Genomic DNA, 22,335 nt, shown 5'->3' on the forward strand with positions numbered 1-22,335 from the left:
GGAGGAGGCCGCCGAGGCCCCCCCCCCCCCCCCGTTTATCGACCGACCCCAGCTTATTTCAGCGTTAACGGTTTATTTAACTGTTACAGCTTATTGAAGTGACGTGGAGAGACCCGGAGGGACGGTCCCGCGTGCAGCACGCCAGGACAGTCAGAGAAAGGCACAGAATGCAGCTACAAACCAGGCCCGGGGGAAGGACAAGGTTTCTGCGCTCGTCTCCAGTCTCGCAAATAAACTATTAAATAAATTATTTTAAATAGGAGATAAGGGGAGACCGCCCTCGGACCTGTCTACCGTGAGGGGCACGTGTGCGTACAGAATAAGCCCACGATGATGCAGCGTTTCCCACAGTGAGGGCTGGCAGAAGAGGCACTTGGAACCAAACCAGCAGCAAGAGCTCTTTAAGCAGTTCAGTTAAACCGAATTTCTAGTAGTTTAGACTATTAAATAGTGTGTTTATTACTCCTAGTATTTAGAAGTATCCTACAACAGATACAGTCCTTTGTTACAGTCCCCAAATGCAGAAGGTCCAAGGCTGCCCCGACACCTGAATGACGAAGGGGAGCCTTTCGATTTCAGTCTTAACATTTGCAGCGAGGAGAGAGAAGGGAAGAAGGGTCAAGCCTGACCTGGAGAAGCGCTCTACCTGGAAAAGCTGTGGTTTATCCTTTGCTGGTAGTTTATGGCAACAGACTCTCGAGGCAGAAGTCACCGGACGTTGTTCTGAGCTGGTGCCGGAGACTGCGGCTCTCTGCGAGAAGGCAAGTGGTGCGTCCGCTACTTCTCCCTCAGCCCGTCCGCGCCCTCCCTTCTCCAAGGCAAACGGCTAACGTCTTCAAGGTTGAATACAGCATTCTTTTTTTTTTTTTTTTTTCTCTCATTTCTTCACAGATTCTGGTGGATTATGTGTTTCCTCTCAAGCGCTGAGCCTGGAAGGAGCACTGAAGATCAGAGGCAGCAGAATGGAGGGGCAACCCCGGCCAACGCCGGATCCTTGCTTTCTTCTTGATCCAAGGAGAAACTCGATTTCAGTATCACAGTCTGCAAGACGCCTGGGACACTTTGGAATTGGTTCGTCTGTTGAGAGCATTGCAAATAAACGTGCCCGTGTCCATCAGCTTCTGCAGATCCACACCCTTCAGGGGAAAAAAAAAGATACGACACGCATTGGTAATCGGTTCTGCCACGTAAAGCTGCCCAGTAACAACCGGCATCACTGGGAGCGACTAGCTGGGGGCGAGGGAGCCTGAAGGGTACTCGAACGAGGCCCTGAGTGCCCGCTGCTCACTAGTGCGACTCTGGTAGCGAGGGTTAAATCGCAGAGCGCTGAAAAAGGGAGAGGAGGGAATGCTCCCAGCGGGCGGGGGGGGGGTGGGGGTGGGGGGTGGGGGGGGGGGGTGGGGGGGGGTGGGACTGGCATGGGAAGACAAGGCCCTCAGGGCACAGCCTGGCTGACCTGCAGCCAGAGCAACCCTTGCAGCTACGCGCAGGCTCCCCGGGGCCAAGTTTTGGACCCCCGCTGAAGCCTGAACAGAGCCGTCGTGCGAGGGGCTCAGCTGCTGCAGGCAAAGGCTGCTCGTGCTTACCGTGTGGATGCCCAGGCCGTTCAGCATGTACACCAAGTCCTCCGTAGCAACGTTTCCCGAAGCTCCCTGGGCATAGGGGCAGCCTCCAAGGCCAGCGACGGAAGCATCAACCACGTTCACGCCCATCTGCAAAACAAAACCGCTATCGGTAAACTCCTCTTAAAGGACAAACTGCGGTCCTGGTCCTAAAAATCTACAGTTCACAAGCAAACACAGAAGAAACTCGAGGAAGGATGCGATACTGCAAAGCAAGAATCTTACCTGAAGCGCTACCAAGATGTTGGCAAGAGCTTGCCCGTAGGTGTCATGGCAGTGAACGGCAAGAGCCCCAACCGGCACCTCTTTCATGACTGCTGTCAGCATCTCTCTCATGCTCCCTGGGGTCCCGATGCCAATGGTGTCACCGAGGGAAATCTCGTAGCATCCCATCGAGTACATCTTCTTTGAGACCTGTCCAAAAGCCAAGATGCTTACTGAAAAGGCAGCTTTGTCATTCCCTTCCCCAGAGCTGGAGACCCGCCGTCCAGAGGGACCAGAGCATGCTTCCCTGGAGCACAACAGCCATGGGGACAACAGCCAGGAGACTCTTCTCCCTGAATTCCCCCATCCATTTCGGCTAGATCCAGCCTTCCCTCCCTGCGGTGGCAGCTAGCTGTAACCTTCCCCAGTCTTCCCTCAGTCTTCGGTTAAATGGTTTGACACATCCTCCAGCCCCCGGTGCCCAATTCGCATCCATAAAAGGGAGCCAAAAACCTCTCAGAAACTGGTTATATTTATGATGAACTCACCTCTGCAACTTTAGCTGCAGAAATCTTCCCTTCATAGGGACATCCAAGGACACAGGAAACGTATCTACGGTTAAAAAAAAATACACGCTTTTAGCTAGAGAACTGAAGTGAGATTATACTGGCCAAATTAGTTGGGACTTGTGCAGCACCTTGCGTGCTCTATACAACGGAAGAATTAATTTCATAGTCTAAAAATCAGTCCAGTGGACAAAGCCTACACAATTAACTATTCAACAATTACTTCCTGCATGGATACGAAAAACTTGCCAAGGCAAGAGTATGCCAGACCGTTAGGCTTGTTGATCTACACCCTTCAACGTGGAATGCTGCCAAGAGGCTAGTATTATTTTGGGTCATTTGGTAAAGCTGAAGGCAGGATAATTACACGAAGGGTGAATCCATCTGGAAGAATGTGAACTGTCACGAGCGGTACAGGCTTCGCACCAAGCCAGCATCTGAAACTGTGTCAGGGTGGTGGTATTTCCAAATTAATGCTTCTCAATTGCGCTGAGCTCACATGTGCTCGCACCCATCCAGGTAGAGAGACGCCCCCCCCAAAAGAAGGTAAAGTTTAAAAGAAATCCCACTCCCCAGCGCTGCACGGGCTGGACTCCAAAGGGATAAATTCCAGCGGTCACATCTCCCCAAAGTTCGCAGCAGGAACTCCTCACCCCCGGACAGGAATGCTGGCCGCTCTCGCTGCGGTCATCACTTCATCGAATCTCTCCAAACTCTCCTCTATGGAACAGTTGATGTTCTTCTTAGTGAAGAGCTCAGATGCTGCTCCGAAGATCGACACTTCTTTGGCCCCTGCTGCCACCTGCCAATAGAAAGCATAAATTAAAGCGAGCTGATTTCTCTTGCAAGGGAAATGACAAGCACAACCATGACTGCAGTTCTCTCATGTTATAAAAAAATACTTTTTTCCCCAATTCTTCCCCGAATAACCCGATTCTTCCCTCAGTTCGTTCTACAACAAAAACATAATGACACATCCAAGTTTGTCTTCAAAGGAAGTGTAAAGTTACAGACACAGCAGTAAAGCCACATCTGCTGGATGTGGTCAGGAGAGCTGTGGGACACGCAGGTAAGTCTGAAAGCATCACTGTCAATTAAAACAGATTTTTTTTTTTTTTTTTAAATAATAGAAAAGATATCAAGGTATTTTCTATTATGAACAACAGGTTTCTATTTCCCCAGCAAAATGATCCCTTGTAAAGGACCTGCAAGACGAGACTGCTGCCTGCCGGAATGAAAGATGCATTTCCCACCCGTAACCACAGCTGAAACGTTCCTTCGTAGGCAACCCTGCACGTGAGGCACTGTGAACCCCCAGGCGCTGCCATCTCTTACCGCTGCCTGAAATCCTTTCAGATTAGGGGTCAGCACAGGATAACTAATACCAGGCAACTTATTAATTCCTTGCATGACTTCAGCGTGGTCAGCCATCTGCAAAGTAAACAAGGAAAGGTTTCTAAGGGTGACAACATCCACTTCTGCAAATTACAAAAGAACTTTTTATTTTTATGAAGTGGGACGGGAATGTTTAGGAATAAGAGAAACGGGCCTCTAAAGAGCAAACGGCATCGCACCCTGTGAAGGATCATAGTTCAGTCACCCAGCCAAGCCAGCGCCAACATGTGCACAACCAGCTGTTCGTATCCGAGCTGTGCATTTGCTCTTTCGCAGGGTCCAAAGGGAAGACCCGGGATATTGCAAGTGCTTTTATTTGGCCTTGCTGCTTCTTGCCCAGTTACAAGCCACGGTAACAAGGGTTTTGGAGCAAGCAGAATCTTTTCATTGGATTACTATCTATTATTAGGCATTTTTATAACATACAATTGTAAACCCCGTTTGAATACTGACCTGAGGAACCCATTTGGGGGAAACAAAGCTGGTGGCCTCTATAACCTGAAGCCCCGTCTCTGACAGCATATTGATTAAACTGATTTTCACCGGTGTCGGCACAACATTCTGAGAAGAAGAAGAAAAGAAAAACGACCTTAAGTTATTATTTTCACAATAAACTTTTCCACCACTGCAAACCCCCCCCCGCTCATCTTTCAACACCAAAAAGCGCCATTTAAAAAAAACCCCAAAAACCAACAACCCTGTGTCGGTGGGGCACAAGGGCACGTTACGGGCGTTTGGTTAGAGAAAGCCCCCGGTGAGGTGCTGAGGGAGACGCGGCGGGAGGCCGAGGGCCCCCAGGAGCCCCGCGGGGAGCCCGGGCCCGCCCGTACCTTCTCGTTCTGCAGCCCGTCGCGCGGCCCCACCTCCACCACCTTCACACGCTTCGGGATGGCTCCGGCCGCCGCCGCGGCGCTGACCTGGGGACAGAGGGAGAGCGTCAGCCGAGCCCCGAGCCCCGAGCCCCCCGGCCCCGGCCCCGGCCCCGGCCCCGCTCACCGGCCGCAGCGCCGCCGCCCAGCGCGGGAGCAGCCGCCGCGTCGCCGCCGCCATGCCCGCTCGCTCTCAAGTGACCACGCCCCCACCCCCCCCCCACGTGACTCGAAGGAGGGGTGTGGCTTCACGGTCACATGACAGCCGCGCTACCGCGCTCTCCACGTGGAGCCGGGACCCTCGGCCGGGGCTTGCGCGGCCCCGGCTCCTCCGGCCGCGAAGGGCCCTCGCTGCCCGCCCCCGAGCCGCCGTCGGGGGAGCGGGAGAACCCCGACTCGTACCTGTCCCCGCGGGCCGTCCCGCGACAGCGCTCCGGTGGCGCACTGCGGCATGTTTCCCTCCGACGCCGGCACTGTGCGGCCCCTCGGGAGCCGCTTACTTATAGGGTGGCTTTCCCGCTGGCTCGTGCCGCTAAATAAACACGGCGTGTTTGTTTTGGATGGGCCCCCTCCCCGCGCCAGAGGTTACCGGCGTGATCAGGTTGGGAGACAAAGAGGCCACCACTCTGTTGTCCCTTCCCCCCCCCCCCCGCACTCCGTGTCGTCACCGGAGCCGGGGTGATGCTCCAGTGAGTAAGCGGGTCCCCGGCACTCAGTGCCAGTTCTCTGAAGCCCTCAGAGATCCGTCAGTACAGACCGTTATTTGTCAATTGAGTAACAGCTCCTGCAGTGCCAGCTCAGCACGTGTGCCAGCCCTGGGGCCTAGCTCGCGCTAAACTCTTAAGTGCTCTGGCAACTTCTGCTTGCGCCACATCGTGCAGTAACAAAATAAAGCCCGTGCGCGACGTCAGGGGGGCCTTCACGAGAACCGTGCTGCAGAAACACAGGCTGTTACGAGGAGCTTCATCACGGAAGTACATATTGTTCAGCCCTTTTTAGCGAAGCTCAACATCAACGCAGGAAATCTTACGTCACTGAAACAGCAGAAGTCAGAGGTTCGATTCAGAACGGTGGCTTCCCTTGCTAAACTCACGTAAGAAGAAAAGCTCTTCTGCTTACAGCTGTCTCCACCAGAACATAAATAAAAGTTTGTTAATGGATTTGTATTAGATTATGATTTTCTATAGCTGATTTCTTCTAGACCTCTTCAAACAGCAAGCTTCCATTATATTTCTTCGTGATGGAAGTATGTGATCATAATTATTTCAATCCATACCAAAGTAATACAACGCATCTTATCAAGTACCTATTTTTACGCAAGTACATCATATGCAGGAATCTGTGATGGCACTGTGGTCGGTCTTCATTAGAACATGCCCATCACATGCAAGGCTTCATGATTCCACATGTAAGAGTATCACCTTGGTTACCAAAATGAATTTCGATGAGTAATTAAGCCAGCGGCAGGGCCTGCTCCTGCCTGGGAGGTGCGGACCCTGCTGCCGCGCGTAGCCTGGCTCACCAGGGCTGGCTGCACAGACGTGAACACGGACACAGCTCCCGCTGCTCCACCTCCTGTGAGCTGCTCTAACAGTCCAGACCCTCTCACCATTAACGCGTGCATCCCCTCCTTGGCAGACACGCATCCTCTCGGCTGTGTCGTCTGCCAGCTTCACGCATCAATACCTGGGTGCCACGTGGCCTGGCCTGACACCCCGAAGCAGGTCCTCTTAACTAATGGGTTAGTAACTCTGGAACAGAGTAAGTAACTCTTACTAACTCTGTTCCATACTAACTCTGTTCAGTCTCCCACCAGCTCCGAGTCTGTCCAACGCCATCACCTATAACCACAGCAGCGAAGCAGTAACATCCGCCAAGAAACCCAGCTTTACATCAAAACCCTTCTTGTTCCAAGGGTAGATGTTTGGCTCCCGGGCTGTCACATCCCAGCAGAGTACTGCAAAGGACGTCCCAACTTCACACCGCTGAGCGGAGAGGTCAGCCCTTTGCTGCCAAACAAGGTCCACTGACACACAGATCACTTGCAGACAAAAGGGATTAGAAGAGAAATTCTCTTGAGAGAAAAACAATTTATTCAACAATAAATGAAAAGTCCTCTGAGACTCAATTTAAAAGAAAGGTGGGGGAGACTGCTGCTTTCATCCCGCAGCCGTCACTTCACACCCTCAAGCTTGACAGCCCAGCCAGACTGAGGAGGTAGAGGAGATGGAAGCATGTAGGGCAAAGTTACGAGCAGTCCTTTACCTGGGGACTTCTGCCACTTCAGAGTCCCTGCAAAACCCAACATCGTCACCTGCAGAGGAGGGCAGGGGAAACACTCAGTTGTAGCTCACACAAGTTCTTCCCATTTGAACACCCCGGTACACCCAAAACACGTTCGCAGTCTCGGTACAGCATTTCCCACACATTCAAAGCAGTCCTGCACATTTCCACCCATCCCTCACAGTGCACAAAAGGTAACACACGGGATATTCTGGGGCCATACATTTGACTGCAGTTTGTTGTTTTACTGAGAAGGTTTTACCTCTGTTTGTTTAGAGCAAAGGGCACTCTAGCATTTGCGTCACTTACAATTACATTTACAATTAGCGGGTCAGCGTACCTGATTTGAATTTGAGATGCAATACCAGTGGTCCCTTCTGCGTGTGAGGCTTGTTATTCGCTTCACCTCCCTGTGTCAATAGGATCAAAAGACGCTGGGAAGAAGTGTCCCTGCCTACTCTGTGGCAGACTGTGAGTCTGTCCTGGCAAGCCCTATCCAACATTCTGTGTTAACAGTGAGCTAAAGCCTGGAGGATAACCTGGGATGCTGGAGGGAGGCCAGAGCACCCCAGAACAAGAAGTACGGGATGGCAACTTCCACGCTCTCCCCAGTTTCCAAATGAAGTCCGGCTGGACCTTCCCAGCCCACATGTGCCCAAGATGGGCTCAGAGTGCGTTATCTTTTTTTTCAAGTTCCTTACTTGTGTGGCTGGGGAGGGAGCGGGCGAGGACAGCTCCAAAACGTTGTCGAGAGGCCAGATCAGAAAGATGGCATAGACAACTGGTCCCTTAGAAGTGTACCTAAGAGAGCAAGAGTTCAGCAAGGTGAAGAGCCCCGTAAGAGAGAGAACCAGACACGAGCTTGACCTTTCCAGACAGCACGAGAACACCAGCTTGCCTACTGTCACCACACAGGGCTCACCTACTTTCCCCTCATTCCAAAATCTGTCACTTTGGACCCAGCATTTAGCCAGTCAGTACCATCTGATGAAACCCAAACAAAGTCCGTGCACGCTTCCTAAAAGCAAACGTCATTTGCCGATCTGTCCTTGCCTCAGCTTGTGGTCAACAGAGCAGATACGCTGCCTTACCCTGATCATTGCTCTGCCTTTCTAGACTGAACACACTTGGGCACACTTGAGAAAAAAAATCGCTCCATTTTGTAGCAATTTCTGGCTCTTGACTCACTACGCCCTTCTCAGTCAGTATAAATCTAACAGTTGGGTAACAGTGATTAGTACTATTATATAACAGCTTAAAAGCAAATATCGCTACATTTACAAACGGTATGCATTTAGATGAACTACATTTGTGCAATTCAAACTAGCCAGGACCACTGCTTAATCAGTCCTGACAGCAGCAGCGTGGAAATTTTTTTAAAGGAAGAGCTGTTTTATTCCAAATCAAGCAAGATGGATGAAGTCCTGATTTTTATTCTCTTCTTTCAAGCAAGATATTCCTTAGGTAACACCCTGGGGCAGTAACTGAGCACTCCAATTGTAGGATATTACCTAAACGCCATCTGCATCTGATGGCAACACTTCAGAGAGTACCAAATTTAAGAACAAATAAGAAAGAAACGTCAGCTCTGGAAGTCCCAGCCCAGATGGTACTGAGCAATGGGGTCCTTACCAGACCGTGTCTGTGCTGTTCTCCATCTGTACTCTCCATGGCTTCGATTCATAAATTGCCTCCCCGTTAGTGTCCAGCCACCTCCCAAGGGCCAGAAGTCTTTCTTGGAAGATGGGAACAATCACCCCTTCTTTTGTAGGTCCCACATTGAGAAGGTAGTTGCCTCCAAAACTCACAGTCTGCACTAGCTCCTGTGACAGATAAACCAAGGTAACAAATTGCATTATCTTCACTTCTGACAACAAAGAAACCCAAGGCGGGCTTTGTCCTCATCAACTGCTCCTTTAACTCCAGCCTGATTGTATGAAACACATGACAACTCTTTCTGCAAGTAGGAGGATGAAGAAAACCTCTAATTCTCAGTAACTCCCCCACACCTGTTTTATTTTGATTTCAGCTTTCTTACCTCAATGATACTTGCTTCATCCATTAACTCAGCAATGTTCATGTTGCTTCGATAGCCCCAGGAAAGCTTGTCAATAGAGGAGCACATCTCCCACTTGTGAGCTGGCAGGGTCCCTGGCTTGTATTTGTCAGCACAATTGTAGTAGCCTCCGTGGCGGCAAGAGCAGTTATTACACCAACGATCATTAACGACAACAGTGTCCTGAAAGAAGAATCTCAGCTCAGTAGGGAGGATGTTTTGTCTTGGATTTTTCAGCTTGCATTCATCCCTCCTAAGTTGGCAAAGGCATCTAAGTTAGGAGGTAAGTACCTGAAACCCCCTGTGTAATCAAAGGAAAGAGAGAGAGGATCCTCCAGAGAAGGCCGAATCCCTCTCTGGGAGAACCTCTCTCTATTCACTCAGGTAGAAGTTGAGGCAACAAGGTTCCTGGCCTCTGAGCCTCCCACGCGTGTGCTGTAAAGGGCACTAGAGTCTTCTCATAGGAGCACAGTGTAGGCTTCTTATTTTTTGTGGAAGAATAAAGCACATCTGGCATCTGTCAAGCGGGTTTCTGATTTGATCACATTCATACCTCACTGCTGCCAGACCTTCCATACCCATAAAATGCTAGAGGCCATGAGGGATAGCTGAAAGCGATACCTTGACGGGACTATCGTTATAAAGCCAGGCAAGGAAAGAGGTAGAATTCCAGTACGACTCCGGAGCTTCCCAGTCTCCATCCGACCAAATCAAATCTGGTTTATATCTAACAGAGAGATGAATGTTATTTCAAAATGGCTTATTTTCTCCTACCACAAAGGAAGCACTGTGTTTCTTGTGTCTGGAGTCTAGCTTCACTTCCTCTTCCTATTGCCTGACGTTACCAGGAGGCTTATGCTATCACTTTCTGCTTCAGACAAAGCTTTAAGTGAGGTTCTTGCAGCAGCAAAGCATGATGTGTTGATCACGGCTCAAGAGAGGATGCAATTCTTCCAAAAACCAGAAGATTTCATCTCAAAGGCAATTACGAGGCACATTCTTTACCTGGGACAACGGCCATTCTGAGCAACACGTGTCCAAGCCTCGTATTTTTGTCAACAAGGGGAAGCAAGGCAAGGAAGTAAATTCACAGTGAAATTGCTCTCCTACTCTACTACATACTAAGCAGCTTGCTCCACTTTCAAAGCCACTCGGCATGAAAAATTTGCCTCTACCTTATTCTACGAGCTAGACTGTCCACAGGGCAAATGCGAACCCCTTTTCTAATTACCGCAAATGACTACCGATACGTAAACAGATTTGCCTTGGCAAAAATTAACATTCGTCACCTCTCTTCTCTGCATCCACTTTGCATCTTTCTCTACAGTACTGAAACCAGGAAATGCTCTTGATTCCTAGCTGGTTGCAGTTCTTACTTTAAGACAAGATCATAAAGTTCTGGCATTGTCTTCTTCAAAACGAAGTTCTGGGTCTTGAAGCCACTTTCTTTGTCAGCTAGATAGAGTGGATTAAACCACTCTAACAGAGAGTGATACAGTCCGTAGCGTATGTTGCTGAAGGACAGAAAACACGGAGGAAAGAGTTAGGCTGGCAGTAGGGATTAAGAACCAGTGGCAGATTAGATTACTGGCATTACTATGCCACAGAAGATTTCATGACTTTGCAAGCACTGCTGTTTTCATATTAATCTCATTGTTTTCTGCCGTTTGTCAAGAACAGCCAGGAGAATTCAGTGCACACAGAGGAAAGGAACAGCACAGTTTGGTAGTGCCATACCTCTCCCTGAGGGCTTGTCCCAGCTCTCCCACAAGATCTCGGTGGGGCCCCGTATCCAGAGAATTCCAGTTCCAGGACACGGGCGACCCCCAGTTGGTGAAGCCTTCATGATGCTTCGTGGTCAGTACCACGTACCTGAGGGGGAAAAAAGTACTTGATCAGGGTGACAAAGGAACTACCTAAGATATTCCCCAGGCTCACTGGCAAACCCAGTCACTAAGAAAGCAAGGGACTGAATAACCATGCTGTGAGGAGCCCTCTTTCATTACCCTTTAAATTTAGAAGCAACTACAAGAGTAATAGAGGGTTTTAATGGATTTTAATGCTGGAAAAGAATGAACAATCGAGACTTAGGAAGTAGCAAGACCCAGCATCTCCTCAGCACCCTGGGCATGACCCCTCAGGGATCCCCAGCACTGCTCAGGGACCCCCAATCCCTCAGGGATCCACAGACTTGGCTCTTCCATCCCCTCAGGGACCCCTGCATCCTCCTGGGGACCCGAGGCACAGCCCGCTCCATCCTCTCCAGGCCTTTCCACCCCCTCAGGGACCCCCAGACACGGCTCCCCCATCTACTCAGTGACCAGGGACCCCCATCCCCTCACAGATCCCCAGAAATGGCTCCCCCATCCCCTCAGGGACCCCCGGGCATGTCGCTCATCCCCTCAACGACCCTCCGTCCCCTCAAGGACCCCCAGATCCCCCCCCCCCCCCCATCCCCTCAGGGACCTCAACCGCCCTGGCCGGCGCCCAACGCTGACCTGGCACCAGCCCGCTGGAAGAGCTGGGCCCACTCGCGGGGCTGGAAGTCGTGGGCGGTGAAGCGGGGCGCGAAGTCCGCGTAGGTGGTGTCGGGCGGGTACCGGCGCCGCACGAAGCGCTCGTAGTCGGCGCGGTGCTCGCCCTGCCAGTGCCACCAGAACCACTCGGAGCCCCAGGCCGGGACGGAGAACACCCCCCAGTGCACAAACACCCCCACCTTGGCCTGGTCGAACCAGGGCGGCAGCGGCCTCGCGTCCAGGCTGGCCCAATCCGGGCGGTAGCGCGGCGCGGCGAACACCGGCCCCAGAGCGGCCGCCAGCCATAGCAGCCCGCCGGCCGCCATGCTGCCGCGTGACGTCAGCGCGGCCGCCACCGCGGCTACCGAGGCAACGGCGCCGCGACGCCGCCGTGGCTACCGGCGGGGGGCCGCCGGTTCGAGGCTGCGGTCCGCCTGGCAGCGGGGCTGGCGGCCCCCTTCCTCCCTCCTTCCGTCCCTCCCAGCCCGGCTCTGCTCCACCATAGCCGCCTGTGTGCCTCTTCCCGTGGTTTGAGCCTCTGCGTCCATCCCGTGAGGAGCCAGGAGAGACCCCGTGGGGTTGGCCTCATGGCAGCTCAGCCTCCACGAGATCCCTCTCCCCCCAGCCCCCTTGTGCTGCCAGAGCAGGCCCAGGCCCTGGCTCCAAAACCCGCACGTGAGGGCCAGGTGCATCCTCTGGGGAAACAGGACAGAGTCCAAGGGCCTCGCGGCCGTGCCCCGGGCCAGGCTCATCTCCGTCGGAGGCGTTTCGGGAGCCGGCAGGAGCCCTGCTGCTTCCCTGCGGCACTGGCGAAGGGCCCCGTCCCACTTTGCTCTCCTTGCAGGTTTTGCAGCTAAAGGTGCTGCTTTTTGTGTAATTTGCAAAAAAATCTATCAAGTTTCTCATGCTCAGAGTATCTGCCCCAGCTTGGGCTTAAACTTGTCACCAGGAGGAGCTTGTGCCCCAGAGGTTAATGGAAGAAAATGCTGAAAAATGGCTTTAATGTTTAATCACATAATATCCAACAAACGCCTGCGTGGCACAGGTTAGCTTTCCTTAAATTTGCTGAAAGAAACGTGCTGCCTGTAGGGTCCTGTCCGCCTCGAAATCCTCAACTGTGGCGGAGTCCGTAAGCCACAGTGAGACTATTTCAGTTTTCCATAAAGAATTAGATGCTAAAATCGACACGATCCTAAATGCTGTGAGACGCGATTAGCCAGGACCGTCTGCAAGCGAGTCCAGAGAAACCATCTGCACCTTTCCCAGCAAGGGCCGAGGTACCTCCTGCTGCTGCCGGTCCTGCTCCCGCGCAACGTGGCGAGGCATTCACCGTCGGCGGCAGCTCGTCACGACTTGGTGTTGTTCTCTGCCACCTTTGCCAGGACCTGAAGACCTTTTGTCACTGTGCTACTAGTACATAACACCCCGGGACGGCATTCAAGTCTGGTATAAATAGATGTACCTCTGCTACGTAGCAATGTACTATTAGCACTTTGCTGATGGTGCTTGTACAGCTCTGCCCGTGCCCGGTTAAGGGGTTTAGAGAGAGTTATGTGATACCTGGGGATTTCTAGAGAAACTGAAGGTCTGCGGACTGTTTTACTTGAGGTTAGCTATATTTTATGGAGTGTGAGGAAGACACCACTGCATGTAAGAAAAATGGGTTAGGAGGTTACTGGTGGACAGGTGGGAGGCCAGGTAGGAGGAATTGTCATAAAATATTGGGATCTGCTGTTCTGGGGCATGGCGTTATCCGCTGCCTCATGGCTGGCACACAGACGTGGCACCGGTATCTCTGCAGCTTGGGGACCAGCTGCCTGTGTAAGTCTGTGCACTTTATGTCCCAGCGTCTAAGAATAACACCAGTGGGAGCTGGCTCCATGACAGGCATCTGATCCCTCATCTCCCAGGACCTCCATAAGAAGAGAAAAGGAAAAGAAAATTGATCCAGACTGTTTCTGCCAACCCGAGCGCAGACTTTCCGTGGCTGCCTCCCTACGTTACGTGCATGTCCCCGCAGACGGTCTCTATCATGGAGGACTTGTGGGTGCTCTCTGCTTCTGGGCTTTCCTCAGAGGCCTTCAGCTGCCTCCTGAACCGAGAAAAGACCATCCTCAGGGAGGAGTATAGCTCCTTGCTCCGCAGGGCATAAATAATGGGGTTCACCATGGAATTGAGCAGGCAGAGGGTACTGCAGAAGGCAAACACCTTGCGCAGGCAATTGCTCAGCCTGGCAAAGATGCTGTAGATCATGAGAACGAGGACCGGAGACCAGCACAGCACGAGGACAGCCAGCACCATGACAAGGGTCTTGGCCAGCATGACATCCATCCTCATCCTGGTGTTTTGCTTTCCCACCTGCACTTGGTGCTTCTCCATGTAGGCCATGTGCTGGTGAGCCCTCCATAGCACATGTGCGTAAGCATAGACGATACACCCCAGCAGGACCATGATGAAGCAGATCCAGCTCGACAGATAGTTGTTGTCCACAAACGGGAACAGCTCGGAGCAGGTCGAATCAAGCGTGCAGCAGTTCCAGCCCAGGAGGGGCAGGGAAGCAATGGTCGTACATGTCACCCAGACCACCCCCAGGGCTATCCATGCTCTCTTCCCTGTCATGAGGAGCTTGTATTCGGAGGGCCGGCTGATGGAGATGTAACGGTCCAGGGCTGTCAGCAGCAAGCTGCTCAGGGAGGCAGAGAAGGATGTGTTCACCCCTCCGAGCTGCAGCAGGAACGTTTCTTTAGAGAAATCAGTTTCATTAAAGACATGGAAGTTAACAAAACTGCAGACGAAGATGATGCTGGCCAGAATGTCAGCCAAAGCCAGGCTGCTGATAAAGAGGTAGGAAGGCTTTCTTCTGGTCCTGGGGGAGGAGAAGATCAAGTACAGCACCAAAGAGTTCTCAAAAATGCACAGTGTCCCAAAGAGGCCGCACAGCATGGCAATGCTTATCTTCTGCGCTTGCGTGCTGAGGACCATGAAGCACTCCATAGTGTTCACACTGCATTTGGAGGCGTTTTCATGTATCTTACAAATATTCATTATAATTAACTGGAGCTAGGAGCTTGCAGAGAGCCTTTCTGCTGCCTTCTGCACTTCTTCAGATGCTCTGAAAAAGACCAAGGTGAAGAGGACTTACGGGAACCCAATGAGCAATAAAGTCAACTAACTTAGACACATCCCTCCCTTCAGAGGGAGGCAAGCAAAAGGAAAATAGCCCAGGGAGACCTACTTTCAGGTCCACAACCCAAATGCTGGAGCCAACTTCCACCCTTTCCCAGCAGAGATCCAGGCTTTGTCCCACCGGTGATTTGGCTGAGACCCGTCTATCATAGCCCATGAGTACCACGTCCTTACCACGTTCGTAGTCTGTACCACGTCCGTCTCTTGGGCTGTTTCCTCACCACAAGAGGGAAGCAGCAATGCTGAGAATTGTACAAATCCTGGGCCAGCTCTTACCAATCCTCCGGGATTCACTGCTCAGGGCCAGCAGTGGTGGAAGGGACTGCTCATGGTGACACCGTGCCGTGGCCGGAGACAGGCTCTGGAGAACAGCCTGTCCAAGTGAAGCTGCCCCGGGAGATGGCTGGGATGGAGAAGAATGAGGGATATTGCGCTGCTGGGGACTCGGTGCAGCTCACCTGGGAACACAAAGTGCACTTTGAAGCATTTACTCTTCAGTAAAGCTGTTTGAACACATAAAATGACTAGACTGGTTTTATATTTAAGCTTGCCCATTGCAGTTTTATAAAGCTCAGTTTCATTAAAGTTTGTTTCTCCCCCCATAATCCCTGTGTCATGAGTCAATCCGTCCTGTGGTCAGAGTGATTAGAAGTTATGTTTAACATCAATATCAGAGTGCAGGTTGGACATAAAAATGGAGACATGCTGGAGTTAGACCACCTGAACCTAAGAACCCCTGTCCATGCCCAGGATTAGGTTAATTTTATCAATATTTTTAGCTTCAGCAGAGATGTGATAGAGGGAAATGCCTTATTTTCCCCATGGCAGATGTTGAGCTGCTCAGTGCACTCTGTGGCAGCAAAGTTGTGTTTTTCTCTACACTTCTGCAGCTTAATGCATTTAAATCCCTTCATCTTCATTACACTGATGAGCTTGCCCTTCAGATGATATTTTTCTCCTGTTCTTGCTCTTGATTATACTCGTGCTTTAAACCAAATGCACTTTCATTGAGGGCTGAGCTGCTCTGTGTTGCCTCATGTAACGGGGAACAAGGTCATCTAAACCCTGGACCGGGTTACAGAGAGCAGATGAAGGGGCGGTTGTCGGATACACTAAAGCTGCCTTATTAGCAGAGAGATGCTGTGTCCTGAGTGCCATGCACTGGCAGGTTGTACTGCCCTGCTGCAGTGGTCCAATGGGGCAGGACACCCCTTCCCGAAAGCATCCGCCTGGCTTTGAGTATCCAGGATCCCACATCCAGGCAGTGGGACCACGAGGTCCCGCTGCTGGAGGAAAGCACTGAGCTGACAGCGTTCCCTTTCCCCCAGAATAAACAAATCACCATCTCTCCCTCCCCTCAGCTCTCTTTTGAAACAGGTAATGTCCAAAACACGTGAGCCACAGCAGACGGGATGTGTGACAGCTACAGCTACCTGGGGAGCGGAGCGAGCGCCCAGGTGGTGCAGGGGCCGGGCTGCTGCGCTGCTGGGCTCCAGGCACCCATAGCTGACCATCTGCAGTTTCTCTGTGTTTTGAAATTCAGCACAGGCAACGGCTGCCTTCAGAGGCAACAATAGGCAGCAGTGACCAACACGCTAGAAACCTTTGTCCGCAACATCTTAGCAGTGACACGTATTTTATAGCTATCTTCGTTACTTCTTTCCCTGCTGATTCCCCCGTCCCCTGGCACCCATCACTGTTTCTGTGTTTTGCAGTAGTTGCAAAGTGCCTCAGAGCACTTGAGATGCTGCCCAGGAGCTCGTGGAGAAGAGCCTGAGCCCCAGCACTTTGCTCCTGCCTGCCTGTCAGGGCTCAAACATCGGCGGTTGCAGGGCGTTCGGTGCACGTTACAGCCAGAGCAGTTCAACCCTGATTTGCATTTGTTGGCATATGAGACTGGAGGAGTCCTGGACTTTGGGATGAAATGTGGCTCAGCATTGCAGCAAGCCTCTCTCCTCTTACATCAGGCTCTGGCATGGGGTAATCACGCAGGACCGGAGATCTTGCACTCCAGTCTCAGCACTCTTGTTTCCTGCAGCTCTTCACAGAAACACTACGAGGGCAGCAGTAATTACTAACTGCTGTTATTAAACCTGATGACATCTCTCCCTCCAGAGAGAGATGGATTTAGCAGACAGATGGATTTTGACGTATCTCAGGGCTCGCCAGGGGCCACCGGGGCAGCAACTGCCTCCTTGAGTATCCAAAACTCCCCAGCCAAAACTCCAGCATGCAAACCAAGACAACTCTTAGTTAAGCAGACTTCAGCATCACCTTGACATCCATTAATTCAGCCAGCATTCCCAGGACCATCTTAAATTCTCAGTATCTGCAGTTGTGCAATGTCCAATGAACATACTTAGGAGCTTGGAAACTGGACTGAACACGAGGCAAGAGACTGAAGGCCAGCAAAATGCTATCCCTCATGTTACGTTGCTTGGGGAGAGAATTTGGTTATAATGGCAAAAATAACTCCTGCACTGTCTGTTCTGGTACAGCTCTCTCCATTAAGCTGACATAATTCAGATAAGCCCTCAGGTTCAAAATACTGTGCTGGGCTCGTAGCAATCAGCCAGCCAGCCCAGACCTTCTCTTCCCACATCTGTTGTGGCTCAGGCTGAATGACAAGGATGAATCTCTTTGCAGTTTTGACTGAGCTCCCCTAAATCCTCCTTCCAGCTCCCGTGTCTGTGAGGAAAAGCATGGGGCTTTGCTCCAGCACAAGATCTCTTCTGCAGAGGCTCCAAAGCATGAAAACACAGGCAGTGCCAAGAGCCTCTCTCTTTGCACTGCCTTTCCCCTTTTTTTTGGCCATAAGGCTGCTTTTTCCTGCCCAGGGGACATTTTTCTCTTGTCAGACGGGCTCCTGGATTCAACCATTTGTTTGTTCATGCCCACTGCCTCCTGCATGCTTCAGCTCCTGGGAAACAAGCCAGCCCGTATCTGGATTCCGGGGGAGAGCTGATCTGCGGCATCCTCCGTGGGGCAAGTCCCATTTCCAGGGTGGAAACTCCCTTCTGAGGGGCAACATCTCCACCTCCCTGGGAATTACAGTCCCGAGCACAGCTGTGCATCCCCACCACAACCAGCCCAACAAGCCCAGAGTCCCTGCCTGCCGGGCTGACATTTCAGCTCAGCAAGAAAGAGTGAAGGGGCTTCTCGCCTTCCTTTAGAGCCAGGAGGCTGCGGCACAGAGGGACTGGGTCCCTGGCAGCTGCAGGAGCCGAGCGGGGATTTCCTGGGCCTCTGCACAGGATTAATTCTCCTCCCAGCACAGCAAAGTGTCTCCTGCCAGCAGGATCTCCAAGGGTGGGGAATATTCTGCCAAAATAAAGCAATGGAAACCCCGACTCTTGCAATGGAGAAGCCCCCAGACAGTGCCAGTAACAATAGCAGAGCCCCAGGAGGCAGCAAATGGAGGCAACGCACTGAATGAACAAGAAGTCCAGCTATTAGGAGCAAAATGCAGATAAGACATTTGGGAATGCAATATATTTCTGATACAGCCTCACTGACTGCCAAGTCTGGCCAGAAGCAGCAGAGAAACCTTTCCTCCGTTAGATCTGCTTGTGAGCCCACTCACTCCAGCCTAATAACTCTGCTGGCTTCAGTGGAAATTAAATCTACAAGTGAAAAAGTCCTTTTCCATTTCAGTGCATTGCTGCAATTGATTTCGGCTGTCAGACTTACACTGCCTTGCATGCAACAGCACGGTTTCTGATATCACTCGGGATGGTTTCTTCATGTACAGAGACATCTCAGAATCCTTGGGATTAATAAGTTAATATACCGGTTGCTTAGATAATGTAAAATTAAATTTTCCTGCTGCAATCAGCCAGTGCAATGTGCCTGCAGCACTCTGAAAGCACTGGCCTTGACTATTTCATTCCTGGAATTTCTGAGAGATTTGATCTTTACAATAAAATAAAATGTCTTAAGTGATCACCCAATATGAACACGTGAAGTGATATATGCAAAAATTGTCATTAATGCTTGGACATTTCACTTGCTGAAAAAAGCAAGATATCTTTTGCTTTACAAATATTTTAGTTTGTATACGATTTCTTGTTTTAGTTGCAAAAGTTTTGCCATTATTTTGGAAATAGCTGTTCATCCCGGTTTGTCCCTCCGACCATATTAAATAATGCTGAGCAGAGTTACCTCCCTGATGTAAGAACTGTCTGGCACAAATGCCACGCTGAAGATTATATGCTTTATTTCCTTTCAGAGTCCAGTTCTGTCCATGTGTGACTGCTTGGGGTGACAGCATTCGAAGCACACGGGTGTGTGGGTGCAGAGCAGCATTGCGAATGCCAGTTTGGGTACAAAGTATGGCAAAACAGAGCTCCTCTCACTCCACCAAAACCACCACACGTGGAGTCATAATAAACACTAACTCGTTCAGAACGCTCAGCCTGAGAGCTCAGTATCATACCCATGCTTGCGAGACATTTGGAAATACATCTGACATATCCAACGTTAATATTCCCTAAAACCAGCTGTAAAGAGTTAGTCCGCAGCCTGCTATTTAAACACTTACCTTTCGTGTTCTCGTTAAGAAAGCATTCATCCTAAAAAACAATTTTCCCACCCTTTGTTACACATTGTATTGCAGTTTATCCTGGATAACACTGGGAATCTCCCCGTGACAAACCCTGCGCAGCAGAGTCTCCCCAGACTGCCTGCGTGCGTGTCAGCACCGTGGCCTCAAAGGTACGATGTGTTTTACTGCGAGAAGAAGGATCCTTGGCTGCAGGATCTCCCCACGGATTAGCAAACGCAAACCACTCACCTCCTCTCGCTCGCGTCGCGGGCTGGGGATGCTTGGGGGCTTCCCATCCCTCCAGCTCTCAGGGCAGTTTGTGCAGCTGCGGATGGCACCTGCTTCCCTCTCCTTTCACATCACTTCTGGTTTCTTCTGGGTTTCTCGTACCATTCTGTTTTATTCCCCTGGGCTGGAAATCCATCAGTGCAAATCCTTCCTCTGGTTTCTTGCTTTCGTTCACATTCTTTTGGTGAATGTGTGTCATGTTTTCTTTCCTTGCCCACTTCCCCTCTGGGTCTTGTGTTCTGCTTCTGGCTGCTAGTGCCACATCTCACAGCCACCCTAACCCTCTGACTCACTGAAACAATTTGCTCAGTCCCTCTGATTCCTCCATGTACCTGCAGTGTTTGAGGCAAGAGACATTCAGGGTCTTTTCCTGATTTCTCTGGGGAAGTGGAAGAGGAGGGGAAGGAAAAGAGCTAGGAGGCAGACATGGAAAAATCTGGATATACCTAGCTGTGTGCAGGTCTAAGGGCAAGCTCAGAAATCTGCTGTCCGCTTATTTGCCGGCACCATTAACAGCAAGAATCCCACCTCTCTGTGCCCCAGAAAGTGGACAAGCCGCTTCTCTGTACACAAATGTGCTCTGCTAATGCCAGAAGAGTAAGGTGATTTTCTCTTTGCAAGTGGAAGGGAAAGGAAATGGCTTAAGGTCTTAAGTTACACAACCATACCCCTGTGGTCATGATGGACCCACAGCTGCAGAGGCCGAGGTTTCTGCTCTGCCTGCTCTCAGCTATTCTTCCACGCAACTAACCACTTCTCCTGCTCAGTTGGGCAACAGCAGCCTGTAGCTGGTTATTTGCAGGTTGTGCTGTTGCTGCTGGAAAGCAGGGACATCTGGCAGGTGACACCAGAGCACCGGGGAGAATATCGCCTGTTACTCAAGGCTCTATGTCGGTGGGTAGATGCATGTTTGCCCAAAATCCCAAAGGAATTGGCCACATTCTGGTTGGGTAAGACCATACAACCTGTAGTGGGGAGCACACGCTGCCCTAGCTGCAAAGGAAAGGCCATGCTCCTTAGCCCCCAAATTCACCCTGCCCCACAGCAGGTCCCGCTCTGACATCCTACAGAGCAGCTGCAACCCTCTCCCACAGCCCCATCCCAGCACCATCAGCCTGTCTTCTCCCAAGCGGGAACTCAACCTTCCCTCCTACTTGGATCCCAGTTCCCCCATTCAGTGGATTCACCATGGTTTCGAGTAGCAGTTACATCTCCCGCTCTACAAATCTTTGCTTCACCTATTTCCCCTCTGCCATTATTTGTGGCTCGGGAGTTTCCCAGCAGCTGCTGGAGCTCAGCTGTGCGCCCGCATTCGACAACGCGTGGCTGCCCTCTCCAGGGGAGCCTGCAACACTCGTGGGGACATCGGCCTGCGGACGCTTGAGAAAGAGGCAGAATTGGGAACCCAGCACTTCCTCTTGGCCCCTGGCCGGGAAAAGGGGCTTCCCCTGCTCATCGGGGCGCTCAGGCACTGCTGGGGCCTGGGACCTGCCTTACCCTTTCGATGCTGCTCAGGGCTAGGTGGTTTTGAAAGCCCCTCTCTGGATCTCATGTGTGGAAACCACAATAAAGATGAAAGGCATCGTGGACTATTCTATAAGCAAAGGAGAAGAGGCAGGTTATCAGCTCTGTCTCAAAAAATAACGGCTACCATTTCGGTTCCCGTGGACTGACAAATTTTCCTTTGTAAGAACAAATATGAGACTGTAAAGAGCTAGTGAAAAACAGAAAGATATTTTATGCTAGTCCTGAGTTAAAAAAGCAGCACTTGGCCCCAAACTATTCCCTGCTCTGCAACAGCTTCACATCCAGCAGGATCCTGTGAAATACAGACCCAAGTTTCCTCTATCTGCAAAGAGAGCTGTTCTGTCAAAGGAGTGCGTGTTACAAGGAGAAACATTATTACTGCAGCATAGCTAGAAGCTTGTAATTTGGTTTCTGGACTCTCTTCTATAGCAAAAATTGTCCTGCTAGAGTAAAAGAAAACCATTAAAGGCTGACTTCTGTAATGTAAGGGCTTTTTGTTCCCCTCTAGCTTGGATTTTTTCCCTCAGCATCAGCTGCAGCTAACACAGCTGTGAATAGCCCTGCTTTGGGAAACCCCCCATACCCAGGGTCAACATCTGGGATCAATGCTCAGCTTTACATTCCCATAAAGGTCATGTTCTGCTTTTGCCTGCTGGCACCGAGCAGAAGTACAGTCAACTCATAACTACTGGGAACTAAAGGAGCACCACCACTGAAGGTAGAGCTCTAAGAGACTGCCTTGGCTGGGTGGGCTTTAAATGGCCTCTTGCAACTGGGTGGGGTTGCCTGAATTCACGGCACCTGATTTTATGTTATTTAAGCCAGAAGCACAATCAGGCATAACTGAGCTGTTATGCAGATGGTGGTGCAGGATTTTGCTGAGCTCTTCAGGATGGTCTTGGCAGCAGTTTGTATTTCTTGTCTTGCTGCCCGTAGCTGTACCTAGATCTCTCCAAGTGAATGAGGCTGAGCAGAACTGGTAGGTGGGGGAGATGACCTTGGAAGGGATGCTTTCCCTGCAGACCTTACACAGGTATTAGCTCTGGCTGCAGAGGCGTCTGGCTGGTGGGCACCCCAGCTTGCTGGGGTGCAGGATGGGCTGGGGCTGTGTCTCAGTGAGCTGCTAACTCTGGTCCTGCAGCGTGCTGGAGGGAAGGCTCAAAGAAAAGCTGTGCAGGCAGTGGGGAAAAGGGCTTATGAGCTTGGCCTTGCTCAGTAGTGTCTCTGTCTCCAGAGCAGTAGGGAACAACCTGTGGGGCTGCTGTTAGGACATAGATTAT

General features: G+C 51.2%; 3 protein-coding genes across 3 annotated transcripts; all 3 read right to left on the reverse strand.

The window, feature by feature from the left end:
• Nucleotides 1-53: 53 nt before the first annotated feature.
• On the reverse strand, nt 54-5,141 carry HMGCL (3-hydroxy-3-methylglutaryl-CoA lyase). Its single transcript, XM_076357435.1, has 9 exons — nt 5,059-5,141; nt 4,618-4,704; nt 4,241-4,348; nt 3,728-3,823; nt 3,046-3,194; nt 2,375-2,438; nt 1,848-2,036; nt 1,587-1,712; nt 54-1,136 (listed from the first exon to the last, which is right to left on the reverse strand). Exons 1-9 carry the CDS (start codon nt 5,107-5,109, stop codon nt 1,035-1,037), a joined length of 972 nt encoding a protein of 323 aa, XP_076213550.1. The 5' UTR covers nt 5,110-5,141; the 3' UTR covers nt 54-1,034.
• A 1,585-nt stretch (nt 5,142-6,726) lies between these two features.
• FUCA1 (alpha-L-fucosidase 1) lies at nt 6,727-11,837 on the reverse strand. The gene is made up of 8 exons (XM_076357436.1): nt 11,494-11,837; nt 10,733-10,867; nt 10,372-10,509; nt 9,617-9,722; nt 8,978-9,178; nt 8,572-8,762; nt 7,641-7,740; nt 6,727-6,970 (listed from the first exon to the last, which is right to left on the reverse strand). The coding sequence occupies exons 1-8, from the start codon at nt 11,835-11,837 to the stop codon at nt 6,830-6,832; spliced, it is 1,356 nt and encodes a 451-aa protein (XP_076213551.1). The 3' UTR covers nt 6,727-6,829.
• A 1,669-nt stretch (nt 11,838-13,506) lies between these two features.
• Nucleotides 13,507-14,556, reverse strand: CNR2 (cannabinoid receptor 2). Its single transcript, XM_076357438.1, has one exon. It carries the CDS (start codon nt 14,554-14,556, stop codon nt 13,507-13,509), a length of 1,050 nt encoding a protein of 349 aa, XP_076213553.1.
• Nucleotides 14,557-22,335: the final 7,779 nt, after the last annotated feature.

The sequence above is a fragment of the Aptenodytes patagonicus genome, chromosome 21 (assembly GCF_965638725.1).
Source record: "Aptenodytes patagonicus chromosome 21, bAptPat1.pri.cur, whole genome shotgun sequence".
Classification (NCBI taxonomy): Eukaryota; Metazoa; Chordata; class Aves; order Sphenisciformes; family Spheniscidae; genus Aptenodytes; species Aptenodytes patagonicus.

Coding starts and splice junctions, on each gene's coding strand:
- HMGCL (XM_076357435.1), bottom strand. CDS start 5,109: ATGCCGCAGTGCGCCACCGGAGCGCTGTCGCGGGACGGCCCGCGGGGA. Junction 4,705..5,058: donor GGGACGGCCCGCGGGGACAG/GTACGAGTCGGG, acceptor CTCTGTCCCCAG/GTCAGCGCCGCGGCGGCGGC. Junction 2,037..2,374: donor CTGCAGCTAAAGTTGCAGAG/GTGAGTTCATCA, acceptor GCTTTTGGACAG/GTCTCAAAGAAGATGTACTC.
- FUCA1 (XM_076357436.1), bottom strand. CDS start 11,837: ATGGCGGCCGGCGGGCTGCTATGGCTGGCGGCCGCTCTGGGGCCGGTG. Junction 10,510..10,732: donor GGACAAGCCCTCAGGGAGAG/GTATGGCACTAC, acceptor TCTGTCCTTCAG/CAACATACGCTACGGACTGT. Junction 8,763..8,977: donor ATGAAGCAAGTATCATTGAG/GTAAGAAAGCTG, acceptor TATCTGTCACAG/GAGCTAGTGCAGACTGTGAG.
- CNR2 (XM_076357438.1), bottom strand. CDS start 14,556: ATGAATATTTGTAAGATACATGAAAACGCCTCCAAATGCAGTGTGAAC.